Raw genomic sequence first — 20000 nt, 5'->3', positions numbered from 1 at the left:
GTCATTTTACTTTTACTTAAGGAGATTTTGAGCTACATTGGAAATCACATCCGTTACTGAGTAAAAAAACACTTCAATAACTTTTCGAGTGATCACATTAATGTAAGACTCCAAACTGTTCATCGGTTGACTTTGTTGCCTCCAGCTAAAATGTTGCAATATGCCTAAAGTACATGTATTTGTATGGCACAGGATGTAAAAATCAGCTGTCAGCTAAGGTGATTAACCGATTGACGCTTGATAAAGTGACGAAACGTTAATACAACCGCAAGGAGTGACAGGATTATCGATGAATAACATTACATTCTGACGTGCTAAGGTAGTTGTTGTGAACTTGCCATTGTTAGCTTCAGTTTTATGGCTCCATAAAGCGAAAATAGCTTTTGCTTTGTGAGACGTCTAAAATGTTCTTCCAAAATCCGGGTAACATTTGCAGTTTTTTCCTGAATGAATAAATATCTTGAACTGACATATTCTTCAAGGTGTCTACAAATTGTGCGTGACGTGATGCGATACTACTTCAAAAATAAAGGCCTTCTACCCAATGAGTTGCGCAAACACTGTGGAGATACTAAAACAGCGCCTTGACAAGCAGTGGAGCACTGCGTGGACACTGATGCGTCGCATCGTAATGTGCATCTGACCCTTAAATAGAACGTTACAGACCTCTCACGGCCTAAATGTCAGATCTTTAACTTAGCTAATTGAGATACTGGTCGTTTGTTGGTATATTCAGTAGTAGTTTCGCACAATTCCAAACTGAAAGCTTGCTAGATAACTTTTACTTTTTAGGAGATCCGTTATTAACAACGACTACAGGTGCTCGAACAACATTACACACATACGTTTTATTGATGCTGTCATTATGCATTATTACATAAGAAGAGTACGTCAGCTATCAAATAATTCCTCAGTTCTGTCTTTAAAACAAGTGCCCTCACTTACATTTTGATTGTTTTGGTTTTATTTGAGTGATTTGGAAGTCAAAACACTAGCGACCTGATTTGCACTATAACTGTTGTGTTGGTGAAGGGGGAAAAAATGGTCCATAGAATTCACAATTATGCCACTTTCAATTGTATTTGAAAATGTTTTATGGGATGGTCTGAACTAAATTGGCACATTATACCTCCCGAAAGGTCCTAAATGTTGTTTTGACAACTTGACATGTTTAATGTCATTATTTTTTTTTAAAAATAACTAGTATTTGGATTGGATGTATGACCCCTTGTCCTTTTTTGCACTGTATAGGAGCGACCCCCATCAAGTTGTTGGAAGTAACTAAGTACGTTTTTTGTGTACTTTTTACTTTTATTTATATTTACTTAAGTATATTTTAAATGAACTACTTTTTACTTTTACTTGAGTAGATTTTTAGAGGCGTAACTTTACTTGTACTTAAGTTAAATGTTATCAAAGTAAAAGGTACTTTTACTTGAGTCGAATATTTCAGTACTTTTTCCACCTCTGGCTTCAGGACTGAAAATACAGGGTATTAATTTATTACATTCGTTTAGTGTCGTCATACACTGGCATCTGAAACCGAGTAAAAATGCAAATGTTAGAAAGTACCAGTTGCATTTGACTTCACACACAAATTCAAAGAGCTACATATAGTTAGCTCTGCTGAGTTGGTCTGCAGGACGCAAGTTCCTTTCCAGGACAGCTCCAAAACTCAATATGGCTGCTGCGTGTGGAATGAGTTAAGTTTGTTCAATAGCCTAATTGTGGTCCTGATGGATTTTTTCATCTCCAGTCGATGTTAATGGAATGCCTTGCGGCGTGTGTTTGGAAAAATGCGCACACAGAAAGAGAGAGAGGGGGGGGAGGGAGAGGGAGAGGGGGGAAGAAAGAGAGAGAGAGAGAGGGGAAGGGGGAAGGGGGGAGAGAGAGGGGAGGGGGAAGAGGGGAGAGAGGGGGGGCAGAGGAGAGAGAGAGAGAGGGGGGGGAGGGAGAGAGAGAGAGGGGGGGGGAGGGAGAGAGGAGAGGGGGGGGAGGGAGAGAGAGGAGGGGGGGGGGGGAGAGAGAGGGGGGGGGGGGGAGGGGGGGGGGGGGAGGGGGGAGAGGGGAGGGGGGGGGGGGGGGAGAGGGGGGGGGGGAGGAGGGGGGGGGGGGGGGGGGGGGGGGGGGGGGCGGGGGGGGGGGGAGGAGAGGAGAGGGGGGAGAGCTCTCATCACACTGACACATTTCTAAGATGACGATACTTACAACAGATAGCAGCACACCGCCGTCAGCACGAGCATGGTAACAATAACTCTGAGAGAGAGAGAGAGAGGGACAGAAAAAGAGAGAGAGAGAGGGACAGAAAGAGAGAGAGAGAGAGAGAGACAGAGAGAGGGAGAGGGAGAGAATATCGCGTTCGTTAATACAATTAAACAAATACCGTAAGTCTCACCGGCCGCCAGATGTTCTACTAACTACGGCAGGCATTACGGGTCCAGGCAGTGCGCGTTCAACACGTCTGGCGGAGAAAACAGGAACATGAAGGAGCGATCATTTCCATCCGCGAGAACTTCCAAGTCCCACCTGACACGGGCACGGGACCAGCCATTGCCCTTACACACAGAGGTCTAACACCCACACCGCCACTCCATACAACTGCCTTCTCCTGCCGCTAAGATTGGTTTTAAATTAAAAAGTATAGATGACAAATGGGTCTGCTGACTGTATGTCGGTACTCGAGTAGCGCACGGTCAATCGACGACTGAAAAAGAGAAAAGGCTTCAGCTAAGGTCGGTCACGTTACTGAAACAGTGGTAAACTTCATCCATGGAAACACGACACCAGTCTTTCCTCGGTGGACATTTCATCAAGCATATTACCAACAGCAGAAATACTTTTTAAGCCAACCAACCATCCGAGCAGTAAAACATTGTACATAAGTTGTTGAGTGGTTAGACTATGTTAGTTGTGTACTCGGCTTTGTTGTTGGAGACCTACTCACCCCCTGTTCGGACCTTTGGGAATAAACCAGGGGACCACACCGCCGACTAGTCCCCAGAATATAGTCATCACAGCCATGGGGATCACGAAACTTAGCTCCGCCATGGTAATGTTTAAGCTTTAAGAACAGAAGAGTAACTAATGCTGCTTGGATGTGCAGGGTCACTTCACGACCGTCGAGAACCGAGCTGCCGAAGGAGGAAGTGCGGTCACATGACCAAACTCAGAGTCGAAAGCGTAGTTAACAGGTTTGAAGAACGTCGACTGCGTGCCCAGCCTTGCGCTAACGGCAGTTATTGAACATTTAATTGAACAGCCTTTACTGTCATTGTATTAGCATACAACGAAATGTTGAACTTAAAGTTTAGTTACCCGGTCAGTGACATCAACCATGGTTTGTAGTAAGCTACATTGCAGTTTAATGAGCAAAAAGTATTCTGACTTTTGAGCTGTGTGAAGTAGGTTAGACATGGTATTACCATTTACCAATGTCGTGAAGGCCCCCTGGCGGTCAAAAACGGCTCTACGCGCTGTAATAAGTTGCTGGATGACTCCTGGCCGTTGACATTCCTGAGGCGGCCATCTGGACCAGGTCCGGAGGGAATCCATTCGAGTCCAACTTCAGCATATCTGGTCTTACTGGAGACGGACCTGCAGTACCCTTGATATCAGCAGATACCCAACGTTGGCGCCATGAAGCCGTCTGGATAGGATTGTCACTTTATTGAACATGTTGTGGTATTTATTGTAAAGCACCTCAGGGAAGTACTGTTGATGTATTTATTGTTCCTCAGGGAAGTAATCTAGACCACCGCACTTTGTTGAACTCTTTAAGCTATTCGTACTGTTTTTAGATAGTTGTAATATTGTTGTGTTATATGTTGTCATTTGTTGGACCAACAGGAGAAGCAATCCACATTTCGTTGTATGCAAATACAATGACAATAAAGGCTTTTCTATTCTATAGTATCGTCACTTTATTGGCCGTGTGTGTGGATAGTATTGTCTCTTGGTCCCCGGGCGCTTACAAGCTGCCCACTGCTCCTGGGAGGTCCTGGAAGAAGGACGGTCCAGGATGGGAAAAAGGCAAATAAATTCACTGCGACCTCAGGCCTGCGTGTGTGTTGCAGTGTGTCCTGTGTCGCCACTATATATGCACGTGTGTGTTGCAGTGTGTGCTATTAAAACCTGACAATTATTATTTTATTGAACATGTGTCTGGATAGTATTGTAAGGTTTTGAAAAACCTGTTCAGTAAAGTGACATCAGGGAGACGTCTTCATTCTCGAGCAGACCCAGGATTTAACACCAACTTCCCAAGACTTGGTTCTTTAAATTACGACTGAAAACCTCCTGAGCACTCAACAGATAATGTGCCTAATACACCTTCAACAGATAATGTGCCTAATATACCTTCAACAGATAATGTGCCTAATACACCTTCAACAGATAATGTGCCTAATATACCTTCAGCCAAATTTCACTTTATTTCTGTAATGCTTGCAGTGTGTGTATGTGTGCATGCGTTTGGTTGTATGGAAGCCGAGGCTGTTGGGGGGGCGGCTGATTCAGACAAATGTAGCTGTGTGTGTGTGCGTGTGTGTGTGTGTGTGTGTGTGTGTGGTGCGTGAGAGACACCCAGACCAGCAGCGGTGTGTTTTATACAGTTTTATTGTTAACAAAAGGTCATGTTCACTCCTGCATCTTCTCGATGGTCTCCTCCTTGTACTTGCCCTTCTCCTTGCCGTCCGCCCTGGACTTGGCTTTGCGTTCCAGAATCTTCTTCCGGTCCTTATCCAGCTTCAGGCGAGTGATCACCACCTGACAACACACACATGGTTCAGTACACCAACACACACTTCCACAGGTTTCATCACACACACACACACACTATACTGTGCCCGTGGCCTTCAGGTGGCGAGTTTGTTTAAAATGACGCAAAGCTCTATACATTTTTTTTATGTAAAAAATAAATAAAATTAACTTCACTAAAACTTTGTGCTATATTTAACGATGACTTGCCTGTGTTGCTGAGCATTGCAGTGACACAGTAGAAACAGCGCCCCCTACTTGCCACATTTAAAACATTCATGGAAAGGTGTGCTTATTTCTGAAGCTGGCTCAGGTAAAGATGATTGACAGATTCTAGTGTTCTCACTCAATTCTGTGTCCCTGTGTGCGCCTCAACTGCCCTATGCTGTGACATCACAACCAGAGAGAGGTCCCTGCTTTCAGCAAACATTACTGTGTTCCGACAGGATCCTCCAATCCTCTCGGTCTGTGAGCTATGAGGCAGCACAGACCTTCACCTAACCCTCAACCAGGTCTTCTGCACAAGTTTCTCTGACGAGTTACTGATCTTAAATGGGCTTTTTGAAATGGGCTTTGCACAGGGTAAACAATCAAATACTGAATAGTGAAAAAACAGCTTTCTAGAGGGCGAGAAGGGATTGTGGAAGGTCGAATTAACTCCTCAAAATAGCCATTTTCTGCTTGTTACTTAATGTTACTTTGACCTCTCACCTCTCCTTAACCGAACCACCTAAAGACTCCAGACCCTGAGCAGAGAACAGACGCAGCTCTGCCCTGTAAATCATTACCACTTAAACAGACCTGATCAATCACACACTGAGCCATAGCCTTTGGCTAACAGTAAACAGCTGGTTAGACTGTGCTGTTAGCATGTAGCCTTTGACTAACAGTAAACAGCTGGTTAGACTGTACTGTTAGCATGTAGCCTTTGGCTAACCGTAAACAGCTGGTTTAGACTGTACTGTTAGCATATAGCCTTTGACTAACCGTAAACAGCTGGTTAGACTGTACTGTTAGCTTAGCATATAGCCTTTGACTAAGAGTAAACAGCTGGTTTAGACTGTACTGTTAGCATGTAGCCTTTGAGTAACCGTAAACAGCTGGTTTAGACTGTACTGTTAGCATGTAGCCTTTGGCTAACAGTAAACAGCTGGTTAGACTGTACTGTTAGCATATAGCCTTTGACTAACCGTAAACAGCTGGTTAGACTGTACTGTTAGCATATAGCCTTTGACTAACCGTAAACAGCTGGTTAGACTGTACTGTTAGCATATAGCCTTTGACTGGTTAGACTGTACTGTTAGCTTAGCATATAGCCTTTGACTAACCGTAAACAGCTGGTTAGACTGTGCTGTTAGCATGTAGCCTTTGACTGGTTAGACTGTACTGTTAGCTTAGCATGTAGCCTTTGACTAACCGTAAACAGCTGGTTAGACTGTACCCTTAGTATGCCACCACCTGAGAACTATCACCAAAGACGATCACATTCCCCCTGCTTCAGGATGATCGCTCACACTCTACCCCCTGACATATGGTCATCAGTAAACATAAGGCGCTCTCTCGCTCTCACACACACACACGTGAACCAATAGACTGCACGCGCACACACACACCACCTCACCCAACTGATGAACCCAAGGCTCGCCCGCTCATACACACACACACACACCGCCTCACACCTGGTGTGAGTAAATGTACTCAAGGCCATTCTTGGGTCCTTACTGACACACACACACACACACACACACACACACACACACACACAGTCTGGATCAAACTAGCTTCACTTAGGCACCGACAGACACACACACACAGTCTGGATCAAACTAGCTTCACTTAGGCACCGACAGACACACACACAGTCTGGATCAAACTAGCTTAACTTATGCACCGACAGACACACACACACAATTCCTCCTTCCTGACAACAACAGAGACAGCACATCTCTATTGATGGCCGTCTAAGCTGAACGCAGAGCTCTGAGGCTCCACGAACCCAAACACTCAACAGCTGAACTGGGCAAACCCTCAGGGGAGCCACACACACAGGCTGACAGCCTCAGGCCGGGCCATATGGACAGAGTCACGGGCCGGGCGATATGGACAGTGCCTACGGCCGGGCCATATGGACAGAGTCACAGGCCGGGCGATATGGACAGTGCCTACGGCCGGGCGATATGGACAGTGCCTAAGGCGTCCCTCTCTACCTTTAAGAAGCTTTTGAAGACCCAACTTCATAGAGCACCTCCCTTCCTAACTGGCACTTCGACTAGCGCTTAACTTGCACTTCAGCAGTTACATTCCTGCACTTCTTTTTTTCTATTTCTTATGTAAAGTAGTATTTATTGTTACACTGGGTATCTATTGCTCGTAGCTTGACTGTTCTCTCCCTTGTACGTCGCTTTGGACAAAAGCGTCTGCTAAATGACTAAATGTTAATGTAGGGCTGGGCGATATGGACTCAAATATTTGTATCACGGTATTTGACTGAATGGATGGTATCGGTATTAAAACAAAGTTCAAACGCGTTATTATATACTATTTATGTTTCCGGCAGCAAAAGCACCAAAATTATACATTTTAAAAGTATAAAAAAACAAAGATATAACAAAAACCAACAAAATCGTCAATGAAGATCAAGATAGCCATTAGCCCTCAAATCCAAGCAGCCTGTTGAGATGCTCCAGCCTGAGGGTCATCCTGCTGCTGACACACTTCATCACAGAATCAGAATCTACATCGGAACAAAGACTTGGGAGCCCGTTTGCTGGTCACCTAGCCATCTCATTTGGCAGTTGTAGGCAAAAGATTTAGGCAGACTACCGGTAACTGATGTGGAATTCTCTGACTAACCCAGCCTCCTTCAGCTCCATCCCAGGGTGGACTCCACACACTCACCTTGCTGGGGTGGATGCCGACGTGTACGGTGGTTCCGTTGGCCTTCTCCCGCTGCACACGCTCGATGTAGATGACGTACTTCTTACGGTACACCTGCACCACCTTGCCAATCTGCTGGCCCTTGTAGTGGCCGCGCACCACCTGCGGACACACACACACACACTTGAGTACCAATCCACCCTTAAGATTTACAGTAACAGGAGACAGCCTGACCACAGCAAATAGGAAGTGTGTGTTCACACAATCACCTTCATCACTGACCATGTGTGTATTGCATGGACCGTGTGTGTGTGTGTGTGTGTCTCACCTGGACCTCGTCGTCCTTGCGGATGGGCATGGATCTGACGTTGTATTTCTGGCGCAGCTCCTTAGAGAGAGGGGAGGACATGATCTTCCTGCGGATGTGTGAGGGGGCATTGAAGTGCCTCTTGCGGTTCTTGCGCCGCGAAGATGTGACGAAGGGATTTAGCTTCATGATGCCTGCAAACACAAACACAAACAGGTTCAGTCAACACACACACAGGCAAGCCAAAGATGCCCCTAGATACCAACAAACTGGTTCATATTTCCATTCACATCCCAAGAAGACATTAGATTAGATTCAACTTTGTGATTGCACAGAGTACAAGTACTGAGGCAACGAAATGCAGTTAGCATCTAACCAGAAGTGCAAAGCAGAAGAGTGCAGAGTATGTGCAAATGGTAATATAAATATAGATAAATAGGGTATATACAGTATAAGATATATCAGACATAAGATATAAGTGGTATGAGCAGTAACATGAGCAGCAATAATAGTGATTAGTGCTGATGTGATATACATACATCACCAGCACAGGGCCAACTTCCTGCCAGACACTGGCCAAGCACTTAATTCCCTCAACAACTAGGCCATTAGTCTCCAAACTGTACCAGTCTCAACCCCAAAACAAAACTTACATCTCATTTTTACACATCAAAACAACACCGTGGCCATCTCTATCAACATCACACATTCAACCAGTGAACTCTGACGAGCTATGCATGCTAGCTAGCCAACAGCTAACACATAAGAGCGATGTCAGGTAAGCTGGGTTTCCTTTATATCATCTAAGAAATTAAACAGCTTCACAACAGTGTATGGCTTCTCTGAATTTCAAGCAAAGCTCCGTAACAGGAAACCAAATAGAACCGCATTAACACCGCTAACCCTAGCACGCTAACAGCAACAGCAGAAGAGTTTAGCAGGGACACGTTTAACTAGCCAAGACATCTTCATGCCTTACGGTCCTGAAGCCAACGACAGGGCGCTTTAGACCCGAGTTACTGCCGGGGATATATACGATGTTTACTACCATTACAAAGAAATTCACCAACAGAAACACAAACAGCTCATATTCAACCAGAGACGCATTACATGATATTGGCGTTTTGTAACGGAGAGCGCACACAGTCGGTAGGGACAGACACTCGGTTCATATGCTAACAGTAGCAAAACTAGGGTGTTTTTGGCCAATTTTAACCTCACTTTCACACACCTATCACTATAATAATTGGACCTGACGGACAACCGCAACATAAGCAGTGACAATTGTAATGTGAGGAAGACGGTGAGAAGTTTGAAAGAGAGGATGGAGATAGATGTTTTCATTCATGTTAGCCAGAAGCTCTTACCCACCCGATGCTCCGCTATGGCCGCCGGAAAAGAGACTCACTAGGTACTTCCGCTCAAATTAGTCAAGACTGAAGTCTCGCGACAAGATCGAGATCCTGCACTCGTAAAGACCATAGACACTAATACCTATATATCCTATGGACAGGCATGGGAAGAATAGGAAGAGTTATGTTTATGTAAAGAATTGAGAAAAACAAATTAATGAATTACTAGTTCAATTTAAATGTAATAAACTAATACCTCCAACAACAATGCATATAACTCTGGAGCACTGCGGTGCGTCTATATGAGACTACACATTTTAAATATATCTCTATAATTATAATTATAATTTAATTTTTTTTGCACTATATCTGCACTGTTTCTTTGATGTCTATTTTTATGTGCATGTAATTTCTTTGTGCATATTATGTATTTGCTGTAAAGCACTTTGAGCTGCATTCTTTTGCATGAAAGGTGCTATATAAATAAAGTTTTATTATTATTATTATTATTATTACATTTCTTTAATATACATTTCTACATACATTTTTTATTTTTTTAACTTTTTTTTATTTAATCAGTTTTATTTTTATTCTTATGTTTTGCATTTTATGTATTCTATGTTTTATCTTAAATCTTTGTGCACTCTATCCATGTTTTTGTGTTTGTGTTTATTTTGTTTTATGCACTCTATCCAATTTTTTTTGTTTTGTGTTTATTTGATGTCTATTTTTGTGTGGATCACTGTGCATGTCATTTCTTTGCTGTTAAGCACTTTGAGCTGCATTGTTTTGCATTAAAGGTGCTATACAAATAAAGTTTATTATTATTAGTAGTATTACATTGATGGGTCAGTAGCAGAGACTGTTCTCTGTTATGAGACGATACTCCTTTCGTCCCTTGTTACATGATTTAGGTTAAGTGAGAGGAAGAATTTAGCTCGTGCTCATTAGTGCCGGTAGTACCGCTTTAGCTCGTGCTCAATAGTGCCGGTAGTACCGCGGGTTTGTATCTTGTGTTTCCTTCATATGGGTTGAGAACTGACTGCAGTTCCTCTTGTGACCGTTATAGGGGATCATGAGGTCTCATTTACGTCGTGGCTGACACCTGTAGTGCAGTGTACTAGTTATAAAATCAGAATCAGAATCAGATTTTATTGGCCAAGTAAGTTTGCACAAACAAGGAATTTGACTTGGTAAAGTGGCTCTCAGTGTGCTTACACAGAATATACATCACAACACAAAAATAATACAATACAAACAGTGCAACTGTCTTAGAAGTCTAAAAAAGTATATACAAGGAGGAATGCCTATATACAGGAGCTGTGAATTTTAACACAACAATAGTGCAAAGATGTGGAGAGTCCAAGAAGTGCAGGGACAAATATTTGACGGTATGAGTATGAAGGGTGAGGTAAATAAATATGTTTGCGGGAGTAATTGTACAGTGGTTAATATAGTGATCCAGGGGTTATTGCACAGTGCCACAGTGGGTTAGCTGTTCAGTAGTGAGACGGCGAGGGGGAAGAAACTGTTTTTGTGTCTGGAGGTTTTGGCAAACAGAGATCTGTAGCGCCTACCAGAGGGGAGGAGTTGGAATAGTTTGTGTCCAGGGTGTGAGGGGTCTGCAGTGATTTTTCCTGCCCGTTTCCTGACTCTGGAGGTGTACAGGTCTTGGATAGTGGGCAGGTTGGCACCGATTATCTGTCCGTTGGAGTGTGTTCTTATCCAGTTTGGTGGCCGATCCAAACCAGAATGAAAATAGTTGGCCAAATTCCCTGAAGAACGAAAAAGATCTGGTGCTGGGTCTCTAGTATTGCATTCTGTTTCTGAGGTATAGTCTGCCTGGTGGAACTGCTCTATGATCAGAGTGCGAATTATGCAATGACATGGGGGGGGGGATGGGGGGGTGTTGCCCTGGAAAACACACAAATCATCATCAGATACGAGATTAAAGACAGAATAGACTTCAGATTAGACTTCAGTTGTGTGTGTGTGTGTGTGTGTGTGTGTGTGTGTGTGTGTGTGTGTGTGTGTGTGTGTGTGTGTGTGTGTGTGTGTGTGTGTGTGTGTGTGTGTGTGTGTGTGTGTGTGTGTGTGTGTGTGTGTGTGTGTGTGTGTGTGTGTGTGTGTGTACATTTACATTTAGTCATTTAGCAGACGCTTTTGTCCAAAGCGGCGTAAGGGAGAGAACAGTGAAGCTAAGAGCAATAGAGACCCAGTGTAACAATAAATACTACTTTACATACGAAATAGAAGCAAAGTGCAGGAATGTAACTGCTGTAAGTGCAGGCGGTGCAACCTTTCTTCAGGTTGAAAAGCATGTGTAGCCTACTACTCGACACACACACACACACACACACACACACACACACACACACACACACTGTATTTGAAGTGAAATATGTGTTCTTCACTCTGTAACACCTACCGCATACCTCAGGGTATTAGTTGTCCCTTATTGCCCACCAAGAACACTTTGTTCCCGGAGTGCAGGTCTCCTTGTAATTCCAAGAATATCAAAAGGCCGGTAGGAGGCAGAGCCTTCTGCTATCGAGCCCATAGACATACAGCCACGGAAAAAATTAAGAGACCACTTCAAAATTATCAGTTTCTCTGGTTGTACTATATGTATTGGTATGAGTTAAAGTAAAATGAACATTTTAGTTTTATTCTATAAACTACTGACAACATTTCTACCAAATTTCAAATACAAATATTGTCATTTAGAGCATTTATTTGCAGAAAAATGACAATTGGTCAAAATAGCAAAAAAAATTATGCAAAGAAAACAAATTTGTATTCATTTTTAAACAACACAATACTAATGCTTTAACTTAGGAAGAGTTCAGAAATCAATATTTGGTGGAATAACCTTGATTTACATACACAGCTTTCATGTGTCTTGGCATGCTCTCCACCAGTCTTTCACATTGCCGTGGGGTGACTTTATGCTATTCCTGGCGCAAAAAATCAAGCAGCTCGGCTTTGTTTGATGGCTTGTGACCACCCATCTTGCTCTTGATCACATTCCAGAGGTTTTTAATGGTACATATGTACATAGTCTGCACTTTTCTGCTTTTTTTTGCACTTCTGGTCAAGGGAACTTGTACTTTGTGCAATGACAATAAAGTTGAATCTAATCTAATCTAATCTACAGCATACGGTGAGTTTTGCGGCTGTCGCCAGCCAGTTGGGCACCGTTGTCGTGTATCCTGCAACCCTTGCTATCCTAACTTAAATCCGCATCCACCATGTCAACCAACCATAACTAAACATAAACTATCAAAACTAAACAGAAATAAAATTTCCATATACCTTCCCCAGGCTGGTCTACAATACTTGAACGCTCTCTCCCCACCCTATCCTCTATCCTGTGCATGGACGGATTAAGAAACCACGGGCCCCTGGGCCTGGATATTTTGAAGGCCCCCCCCCCCCCGCGGAAAAAAAAAATGTGCGCCCGCAAAACACGCACGCACGCACACGCACACACAAACACAAACACAACCCAATGTGTTGGATTTTACGGTCGAATTAGATACTTTGGCTATTGTATTGGGAAAGTAAACAGGTCAAAGTTTACTCTGTAACATCCACCTTCGGTGAGGTGTGCACTGCCCTGCTATTGTTTCTGACATTACATGTGACAGGGCAACAGCCGAATGATTCTTTTCCAACTTCAAACGGATTAAGACCTACCTGAGGGGCAGCATGGGGCAGGAGAGGCTGAATGGGCTGGCTATCCTGTCCACTGAAACATCAAATCATGCATCACCACTTTTATGTTTGAAAGGCGTCGTCCGGCAGGTGTGTGTGCCTGCTTGTAGGTCTTGTACTGTGCCTGCTTGTAGGTCTTGCGCCTAAACTAGCTATATCGTATCGTCTCATCACATGATCAAATAGAGACTTGACATTGGACAAGATACATATTACCCAGCAATCATCATTGCATATCTGTATATGACAAAAATAACAAAGAAAATAAGAAATTATTAATTTAATTGAATCGTTTTTAATAGTTTCTATAGTGTATGTAAGATAAGCATACAGTATAATTTTGTTGTAGATTGCTACTGACGATTCCCCCTAAAAATGATGAAAACCATGACAGAGACAGGTTTGCCATTTTGAGGGGATATATCGCATAAGGTATCCTGAGCAGTCCCTAAAAGTTAGGCTTGATCACTGTCGCATTAATCTAGCTTTTTTCTAACACAGCACAGGTACACTCAATTAAAGCCATTAGCAAATGAATAAAATACACCTTTTTCAACCACAAATAAGAGATACATAACAGCGACTTCACGCAGAGGCTCTGGCCTAGGGGCCCCCTGAGCTCATGGGCCCCTGGGCCTGGGCCCGGTAGGCCCGTTCATTAATCCATCCCTGATCCTGTGTGTGCATCATGTATATACCATGCTATGTTTCTATGCGTCATGTATATACCATGTTATGTTTCTATGCGTAAATGCTCTTGTAAGGGCAAATGTTACACCCAGGACGCGGCGCTCGTCTAGTGAGCGTCGTTTGGCACTGCCGTCTGTGCAAGCACGGCAATCCAGACTATTCTCATTTGTAGTTCCACGTTGGTGGAACAAACTGCCTAGTACTACCAGAGCAGGGGCGTCCCTCTCTACCTTCAAGAAGCTTTTGAAGACCCAACTCTTCAGAAAGCACCTCCCTTCCTAACTGGCACCTTGACTAGCGCTTAACTTGCACTTCAGCAGTTACATTCCTGCACTTCTTTTTCCTTTCTAGGTAGTTTTTCTATTTCTTATGTAAAGTAGTATTTATTGTTACACCATGTTTTTTATTGCTCTTAGCTTGACTGTTCTCTCCCTTGTACGTCGCTTTGGACAAAAGCGTCTGCTAAATGACTAAATGTAAATGTAAATGTATATACCATGTTATGTTTCTCATGCATACACAATGTTATGTTTGTATGTGTCATGTATATAGCATGTTATGTTTGTATTAGAGGTTGGATAACCGACCCGACCGACCCAGGTTCGGCCAAATATTTAGAAATTATACTCGGGCTTGGGTCAGGCTCGGACACATCGGCATGGTAAGGTATTGAACATTCCATATTTAAAATATCTTAATAAGTAGGGAAGTCAACGTGTCTGCCTCACGTGATGCAGAAGTTCGATTTTGAGGATAAAATAAATCACATTTAGGATAACAGCCTTCTTCCTGTGTGCGGGAATTTGTTTATGTCCTAGCTGTGACAACAAACAAACAAACAAGGCTGACTTCAGTCAGTTTTTTATTGCACAAGCGACACACTGCAACACACACGTGGATATGGAGGCGACACAGGACACACACACACACACGCACACGCAGGCCTGAGGTCGCTGTGAATGTAATCTCTGCTTTTTCCCTTCCCGGACTGTCCTTCCTCCAGGGCCCCCAAGGAGCAGCGGGCAGCTTTTTCAGCGCCCGGGAAACGCGATTACAGGCGGCAAAATGGCATCATGGAAGAAGTTAAAAATAAACTGTCTGTAAACATCTTGAGAGTTTAAAACAATACAAAACGAAGGGAAATCTACTGTATGGAGATATTTCTGCTCAGTAGTGAATTCTGCGGATTCTAATGAGGCTGTTGGATATGTCCAAGGTAAAAAGTGTAAAGTTGTAATAAAATATGATACTGACGGGGAATTTGGCTCTTCAATGGTTGTTGTGCCTCCTCTGGTGTAGCATATAACGTGAATGTTATTTAGGCCTAGCGAATAATGTGTAGGCTATTTCATTCCGTTAGGTTTGGGCGTCTTGCAATGTGAATAATGTAATTTCAATATGCCAATTGGCCCTCTTGTGCGCGCTTGTGCGTTTAACAGCACTTGTTTGTGTGAGCAAGTGCATTTATCTGTTGATGCCCGTTTTCTTATTGATGTTTAATAATATTTAGCAGAGGCCTGGCATGTTTAATGTGTACCATTTCATTTCGTTAGGCTGGGCTTTTTGCATTGTGAATCAGTTCAATTCAGTAGCCTGTGCATATGATATGGGCCTCTGGAGCACGCCTGTGCATTTAACGGCGCTTGTTTGTGTGAGTGAGTGAGTGGTGTGTGGTGTGTGTGGTGTGTGTTTGTGTGTGTGGTGTGTGTGTGTGTGTGTGTGTGGTGTGTTTGTTTGTGTGAGTGAGTGCCCTCCTCGAAGCCCGAGTTTAAGAAAGGCAGGCTATTCATAAAAAACGTACGTAAAGGTGTCATTAGTGTGAACAGTTGAGACATGGACTCCGTCGGGCTCGGCTCGGCTTCGGACAAAATATACCCGGGCTCAGGCATACGGACTGTCGGACGCGGGCCGGGCTCGGGCCGGGCTCGGAGAGAGAAATGCGACCTGATCCACTCTCTAGTTTGTATGTGTCATGTATATACCACAGGCACGTGCACAGACATTTTGGGGGGCAGGTGCTCAAACCAAAAAAAGGGCACCCATTGCTAAAATTATTAATGAAATAAAAAAGAATAATAAATAAATAAAAAACACAGTAGGATATTCTCAACTTAAATATTTATTTTTGTTAACAAACTAACTCAAATTATCTCCTGAACATAACTCAGTCCTACACTCTGTCTGTCCTTCCTCATCCATGAAGGGCTCCTCTGAACCAGGTAGGGTTACTGATTCTCCCTCATTTGTTTTACTAGTTGATGGCCTGATCCAAGATAAAAGAGAGCTGCTACCCTGAGCTGCTTGCTGCAGTTCCCTGTCCTTCTGCTTTTGGAGTCTCTCTTTTCTTGGCATTATTATTTTGTAAATGAGATAAATCAATGTTGTGCATAATGATCAAGAGTGACTTACATCATCTCTGTAAAGCTGACAACACATTACACACACATTTTTACTCTTTTCTGACTGAGTTGAAGCATAAGCAGCATTACACTAATAATATACCACAATATACCTCACCAGACTGTCATGTAGCTCAACTTAAGACCTACCTTTCATTTCAATAATTGCGATTTTAAATGAAACAAAACTAGTGAACTTGTCTAATTTGTAGAACCGTAAAACTGCCTTTAAATGATCATCCCTGCCTGCCTGCCTGCCTGCCTGTATCTCTCTCCCTCTCTCTCTTCATTAAACATGACAAACGTCAGTAAACAGCTGGATAAGGCTTTGAAATCACGGATTTCGTGAGTTTTGTGTTTGTTTATTTTTTTAGGAAACGTCGGACCAGTTGCGACGTAATGTTCTCAACGGCGCTAATGTTGTGGTTAATTTATCACCAAACAACGTCGCGGGATTGCACAAACACCGTCATTACCTGTTTGTCTGATGCTGCGGGTCAGAGAAGAAGTAGGCTGCAGCCGTTTGGCCGGGCGCTCAGCACTGCATGAGCACTGAGTGGAGGAGGAGGAGGGAGGGGCGCGTGGGGCTTGTTAGCGCCACGGAGCATGTCGGGGCGAAATTCTCACAAGAACTCAAATAAATGCCCCGTCATATATCAAAACACATTTGGGGGGAATTGATGACAGAGAGAGTCATTTTTATTCTTAAATATTGATGAATGAAGAAAAAATGTGGCTCCAGCAGAAGGGGCACTTTTCTCATCCAGGGCGAAAGGGAAGGTGCTCGAGCACCACTAGGGGTCTATCTGTGCACGTGCCTGATATACCATATGATGTTTGTATGTGTCGTGTATACACCATGTTATGTTTGTATGTGTTGTGTATACACCATGTTATGCTTGTGTGTGTCATGTATACACCATGTTATGTTTGTATGTGTTGTGTATACACCATGTTATGTTTGTATGTGTTGTGTATACACCATATGATGTTTGTATGTGTTGTGTATACACCATGTTATGCTTGTGTGTGTTGTGTTCATTTACCACATGTATGCTCATCCTGATGCGTGTATGATTTAATCTGCCATGTTCCTGATTGCCCCATCTTCCTTTCCTATCTTACCCAGCCAGCTCTGAGCAGATGGACCCCCCCTTATGCGCTGAGGTTCTGCTTAGGATTTCTTCTAAATAAACAGGGAGTTTCTCCTCGCCCCTGTCGCCATTGTGTGTGCTCTAAAGGGGTTCAGGCCCTGGGCTCTGTAAAGCGCCTTGAGAGAATGATATTGTTTTTGGCGCTTTATAAATAAAATGGAATAGAATTGAATTAACACAGAGCGAGACACACTTACACACAGTGGAGGGCTGATGTAGTTCCTGAAGCTATTCTTTGCTCCATCTGTCAGATCGGATTTAATCTCAGAATGATGGTTTCAAGTCATTTGAGTGGGACTTCGATAAAAATGGATATTCTCTCTCTCCTCTCCTCTATTCCTCGCTGTCATCCCTGTACCCCCCCCCCCCCCCCCCCCCCCCCCCCATCTCTCCCTCACACACACATCTCTCCCTCACACACACATCCCTGTACCTCCCCATCTCTCCCTCACACACACATCTCTCCCTCACACACACATTTTATAAACTGGGAACGGAGCCGATAACCCGCCAGCACGCGCGCAGAGGTGGGCTTCGCTCATTAATTCATCCAGGGTGCACTGAGGCTCGTGGAGCGCGCTATCCGGAATCGTGTTTTAATTGGCCCCGCGAGGCCGTCGCGACAGGCGATATGAAACGCTCTCAGTCAGTAAGGGACGGCAGCTGTCAATCACACGCGCCTTTATAAAGTCTCTCGCCTCGATCTTGTTGCTGGGGATACGCTTCTCGTGCTGACAGGAGGCAGAGCAGCGTTATCGATTTGATTGTGCATTCCAGAAGACGCGCGCCTTCAACTATTAGACCTTGGCCACAAGCTTTCCTGAAACTTCGGAAGTTTATTCTTTGCCAGCTGGGACAACATGGATACACCGACAGTTACAAACGGGAGCGCGGGAAACAGCTCAGTGGACCAACGGGCTTTCTTTGAGCATGACCCGCAGCCGCCTCTAGAACCAGCTGAGCTGCGCGTTCTGATTCCGGTGATTCTCGGAGTCGTGTGCGTCTTGGGCTTCGCGGGCAACATCACCGCTATTGGCGTCCTGATCAGCAACGCGCGCAAAGCGAAGCTCTCGCTCATCAACGCGCTCATTCTGAACCTCCTGCTGGCTGATGGGCTCGTGCTGGCGCTCATTGTACCGTTTAAAGCAGTGGCGCTCTCCCGCGTGAGCTGGCCGCTGGGCTGGTTCATGTGTAAGATGAGCGACTGGTTCACGCAGACGTGCTTGGCGGCCAAGAGCGTGACCCTGGCAGTGATGTCCAGCGCGTGCCACCGCTACGTCAGCAACCCCAGCAAGCCAGTGAGCGTCCATGGCGTGGGCATCGCGCTGCTGCTGCTGCTGCTGTGGGGGTGGGCGGGCACCCTCGCTCTGCCCGCCGCTCTCTACTCAGTGCTCGGGGGCACGGAGGGGGCGCACGTGTGCGTGCAGCAGGTGCCCGCGGGTGCCCAGCGCTTCATGTGGGCGTACTCACCCGCCTACCCGCTGCTCGCCTACTGCTGCCCGCTGGCGCTCGCCCTCACCTTCTTCTGCCGCGCCTACTGCCAGAGCCGTCGCCGTGGCAGCAAGACCCAGAACCTGCGCACGCAGATCCGCTCCCGTAAGCTCACGCTCACCCTGCTCGGGCTCTCCGTTGCCATGGCAATGCTCTGGCTCCCGCAGTGGGTGTGGTGGGTGTGGCCACACAGGGGGCGTGGGGGGCGGGGCCTGTGGCTGGCGGCGAATCTCCTCCCCCTGTCGGCGTCACTGCTGGACCCTCTGCTGGTGCTGGCGCTCAGCGAGGAGTTTCGCCACGGATACCAGTCGCTATGGAGACGGCTCACCCTGCGCCAGGCCCCGCCCCCCGCCAAGCCGAAACCCGGCCCGCACACTGCGACCGCGCCCACCTCTCCTCGACCACGCCCAGAAACCTCGCTGCCCCCCGCGGGCGCACACACCCCCACGGACACACACACACACTCTCCGGCGGAGCCCACCGAGCCGCCCTCCGCCCCCCACACCCCCCCTGCCGACGGGGTGCTGCCGGACGTGGAGCAGTTCTGGCATGAGAGAGTCACCACCGCACACCCCGACAGCAACGACCCCGTGCCCTGGGAAAACCTGCAGCCAGCCAACTAACACACACCTACACACACACCTACACCCACACCTACACACACACCATGAATACTCACAGGGACTTTGTGTTTTCACGTCTCAGAGAAAAAGACTTGCTACTTTAACCAGTTTGGTCAATTATCTTCATTAGAGGCTGTTAATTGGTATCTTAATTATTTAATGTCATTAATGAGTCAGAGCTTAACCTCCCAGTGAGTGGAATAGAATGGTGTGTGTGTGTGTGTATGTGGTCTCATTGGTCACCACTAGAGTGTGTTTTTGTCGGTGGTGTAGACTGTTCTCAGTAGCTGTCAGTGTGTGTGTGTGTGTGTGTGGTCACCACTAGAGTGTGTTTTTGTCGGTGGTGTAGACTGTTATCAGTAGCTGTCAGTGTGTGTGTGTGTGTGTGTGTGTGTGTGTGTGCGGTCTCATTGTGTCACCACTAGAGTGTGTTTTTGTCGGTGGTGTAGACTGTTCTCAGTAGCTGTCAGTGTGTGAGTGTGAGTCTCTCTGCACTGTGTTGGTATTCAAACTCTTACCCATTGATTGTGTGTGTGTGTGTGTGTGTGTGTGTGTGTGTGTGTGTACAAATGCTGCGATATACTTGCTAGTGTGGAGTAGTGTGTGGGTGTAGGATAGTGTTGCATTATTAGACG

General features: G+C 45.2%; 3 protein-coding genes across 4 annotated transcripts in view; 1 reads left to right on the top strand and 2 right to left on the bottom strand.

The window, feature by feature from the left end:
- Nucleotides 1–3344, bottom strand: part of LOC105898432 (V-type proton ATPase subunit e 1) — a 5901-nt gene extending 2557 nt beyond the window's left edge. The window contains exons 1-2 of the mRNA XM_031568730.2: nt 2945–3344; nt 2209–2256 (exon numbers count right to left, since the gene is read on the bottom strand). Of these exons, the coding sequence (XP_031424590.1) occupies nt 2209–2256; nt 2945–3048 (152 nt within the window). The 5' untranslated portion in view covers nt 3049–3344. The remainder of the gene's footprint in view (nt 1–2208; nt 2257–2944) is intronic.
- Nucleotides 3345–4596: 1252 nt separating this feature from the next.
- Nucleotides 4597–9415, bottom strand: rpl26 (ribosomal protein L26). Of its 2 annotated transcripts, none has more exons than XM_012825474.3 (4): nt 9311–9415; nt 7961–8133; nt 7654–7794; nt 4597–4764 (listed from the first exon to the last, which is right to left on the bottom strand). In XM_012825474.3, the coding sequence occupies exons 2-4, from the start codon at nt 8126–8128 to the stop codon at nt 4636–4638; spliced, it is 438 nt and encodes a 145-aa protein (XP_012680928.1). In that variant the 5' UTR covers nt 8129–8133; nt 9311–9415; the 3' UTR covers nt 4597–4635. The 2 variants fall into 2 exon arrangements, with proteins under 2 accessions (XP_012680928.1, XP_012680929.1); XM_012825475.3 differs by having other exon boundaries at nt 9307–9406.
- An 8696-nt stretch (nt 9416–18111) lies between these two features.
- On the top strand, nt 18112–19388 carry gpr151 (G protein-coupled receptor 151). The gene has a single exon (XM_012825467.2). It carries the CDS (start codon nt 18112–18114, stop codon nt 19363–19365), a length of 1254 nt encoding a protein of 417 aa, XP_012680921.2. The 3' UTR covers nt 19366–19388.
- The last annotated feature ends 612 nt before the right edge of the window (nt 19389–20000 follow it).

Source organism: Clupea harengus, chromosome 6 (assembly GCF_900700415.2).
Source record: "Clupea harengus chromosome 6, Ch_v2.0.2, whole genome shotgun sequence".
Taxonomy (NCBI): Eukaryota; Metazoa; Chordata; class Actinopteri; order Clupeiformes; family Clupeidae; genus Clupea; species Clupea harengus.
Note: the sequence above shows the minus strand (reverse complement) of the source record. Positions and strands in the feature narration are given on the sequence as shown.

Bases quoted from the DNA above. Each gene is read 5' to 3' on its own strand.
- gpr151 (XM_012825467.2), top strand. From the start codon at position 18,112: ATGGATACACCGACAGTTACAAACGGGAGCGCGGGAAACAGCTCAGTG.
- rpl26 (XM_012825474.3), bottom strand. From the start codon at position 8,128: ATGAAGCTAAATCCCTTCGTCACATCTTCGCGGCGCAAGAACCGCAAG. The intron at 7,795-7,960 runs GTGAGACACACA...GTGTGTCCGCAG, and splicing joins GCAAGGACGACGAGGTCCAG to GTGGTGCGCGGCCACTACAA. The intron at 4,765-7,653 runs GTGAGTGTGTGG...GTGTGTTGTCAG, and splicing joins TCGGCATCCACCCCAGCAAG to GTGGTGATCACTCGCCTGAA.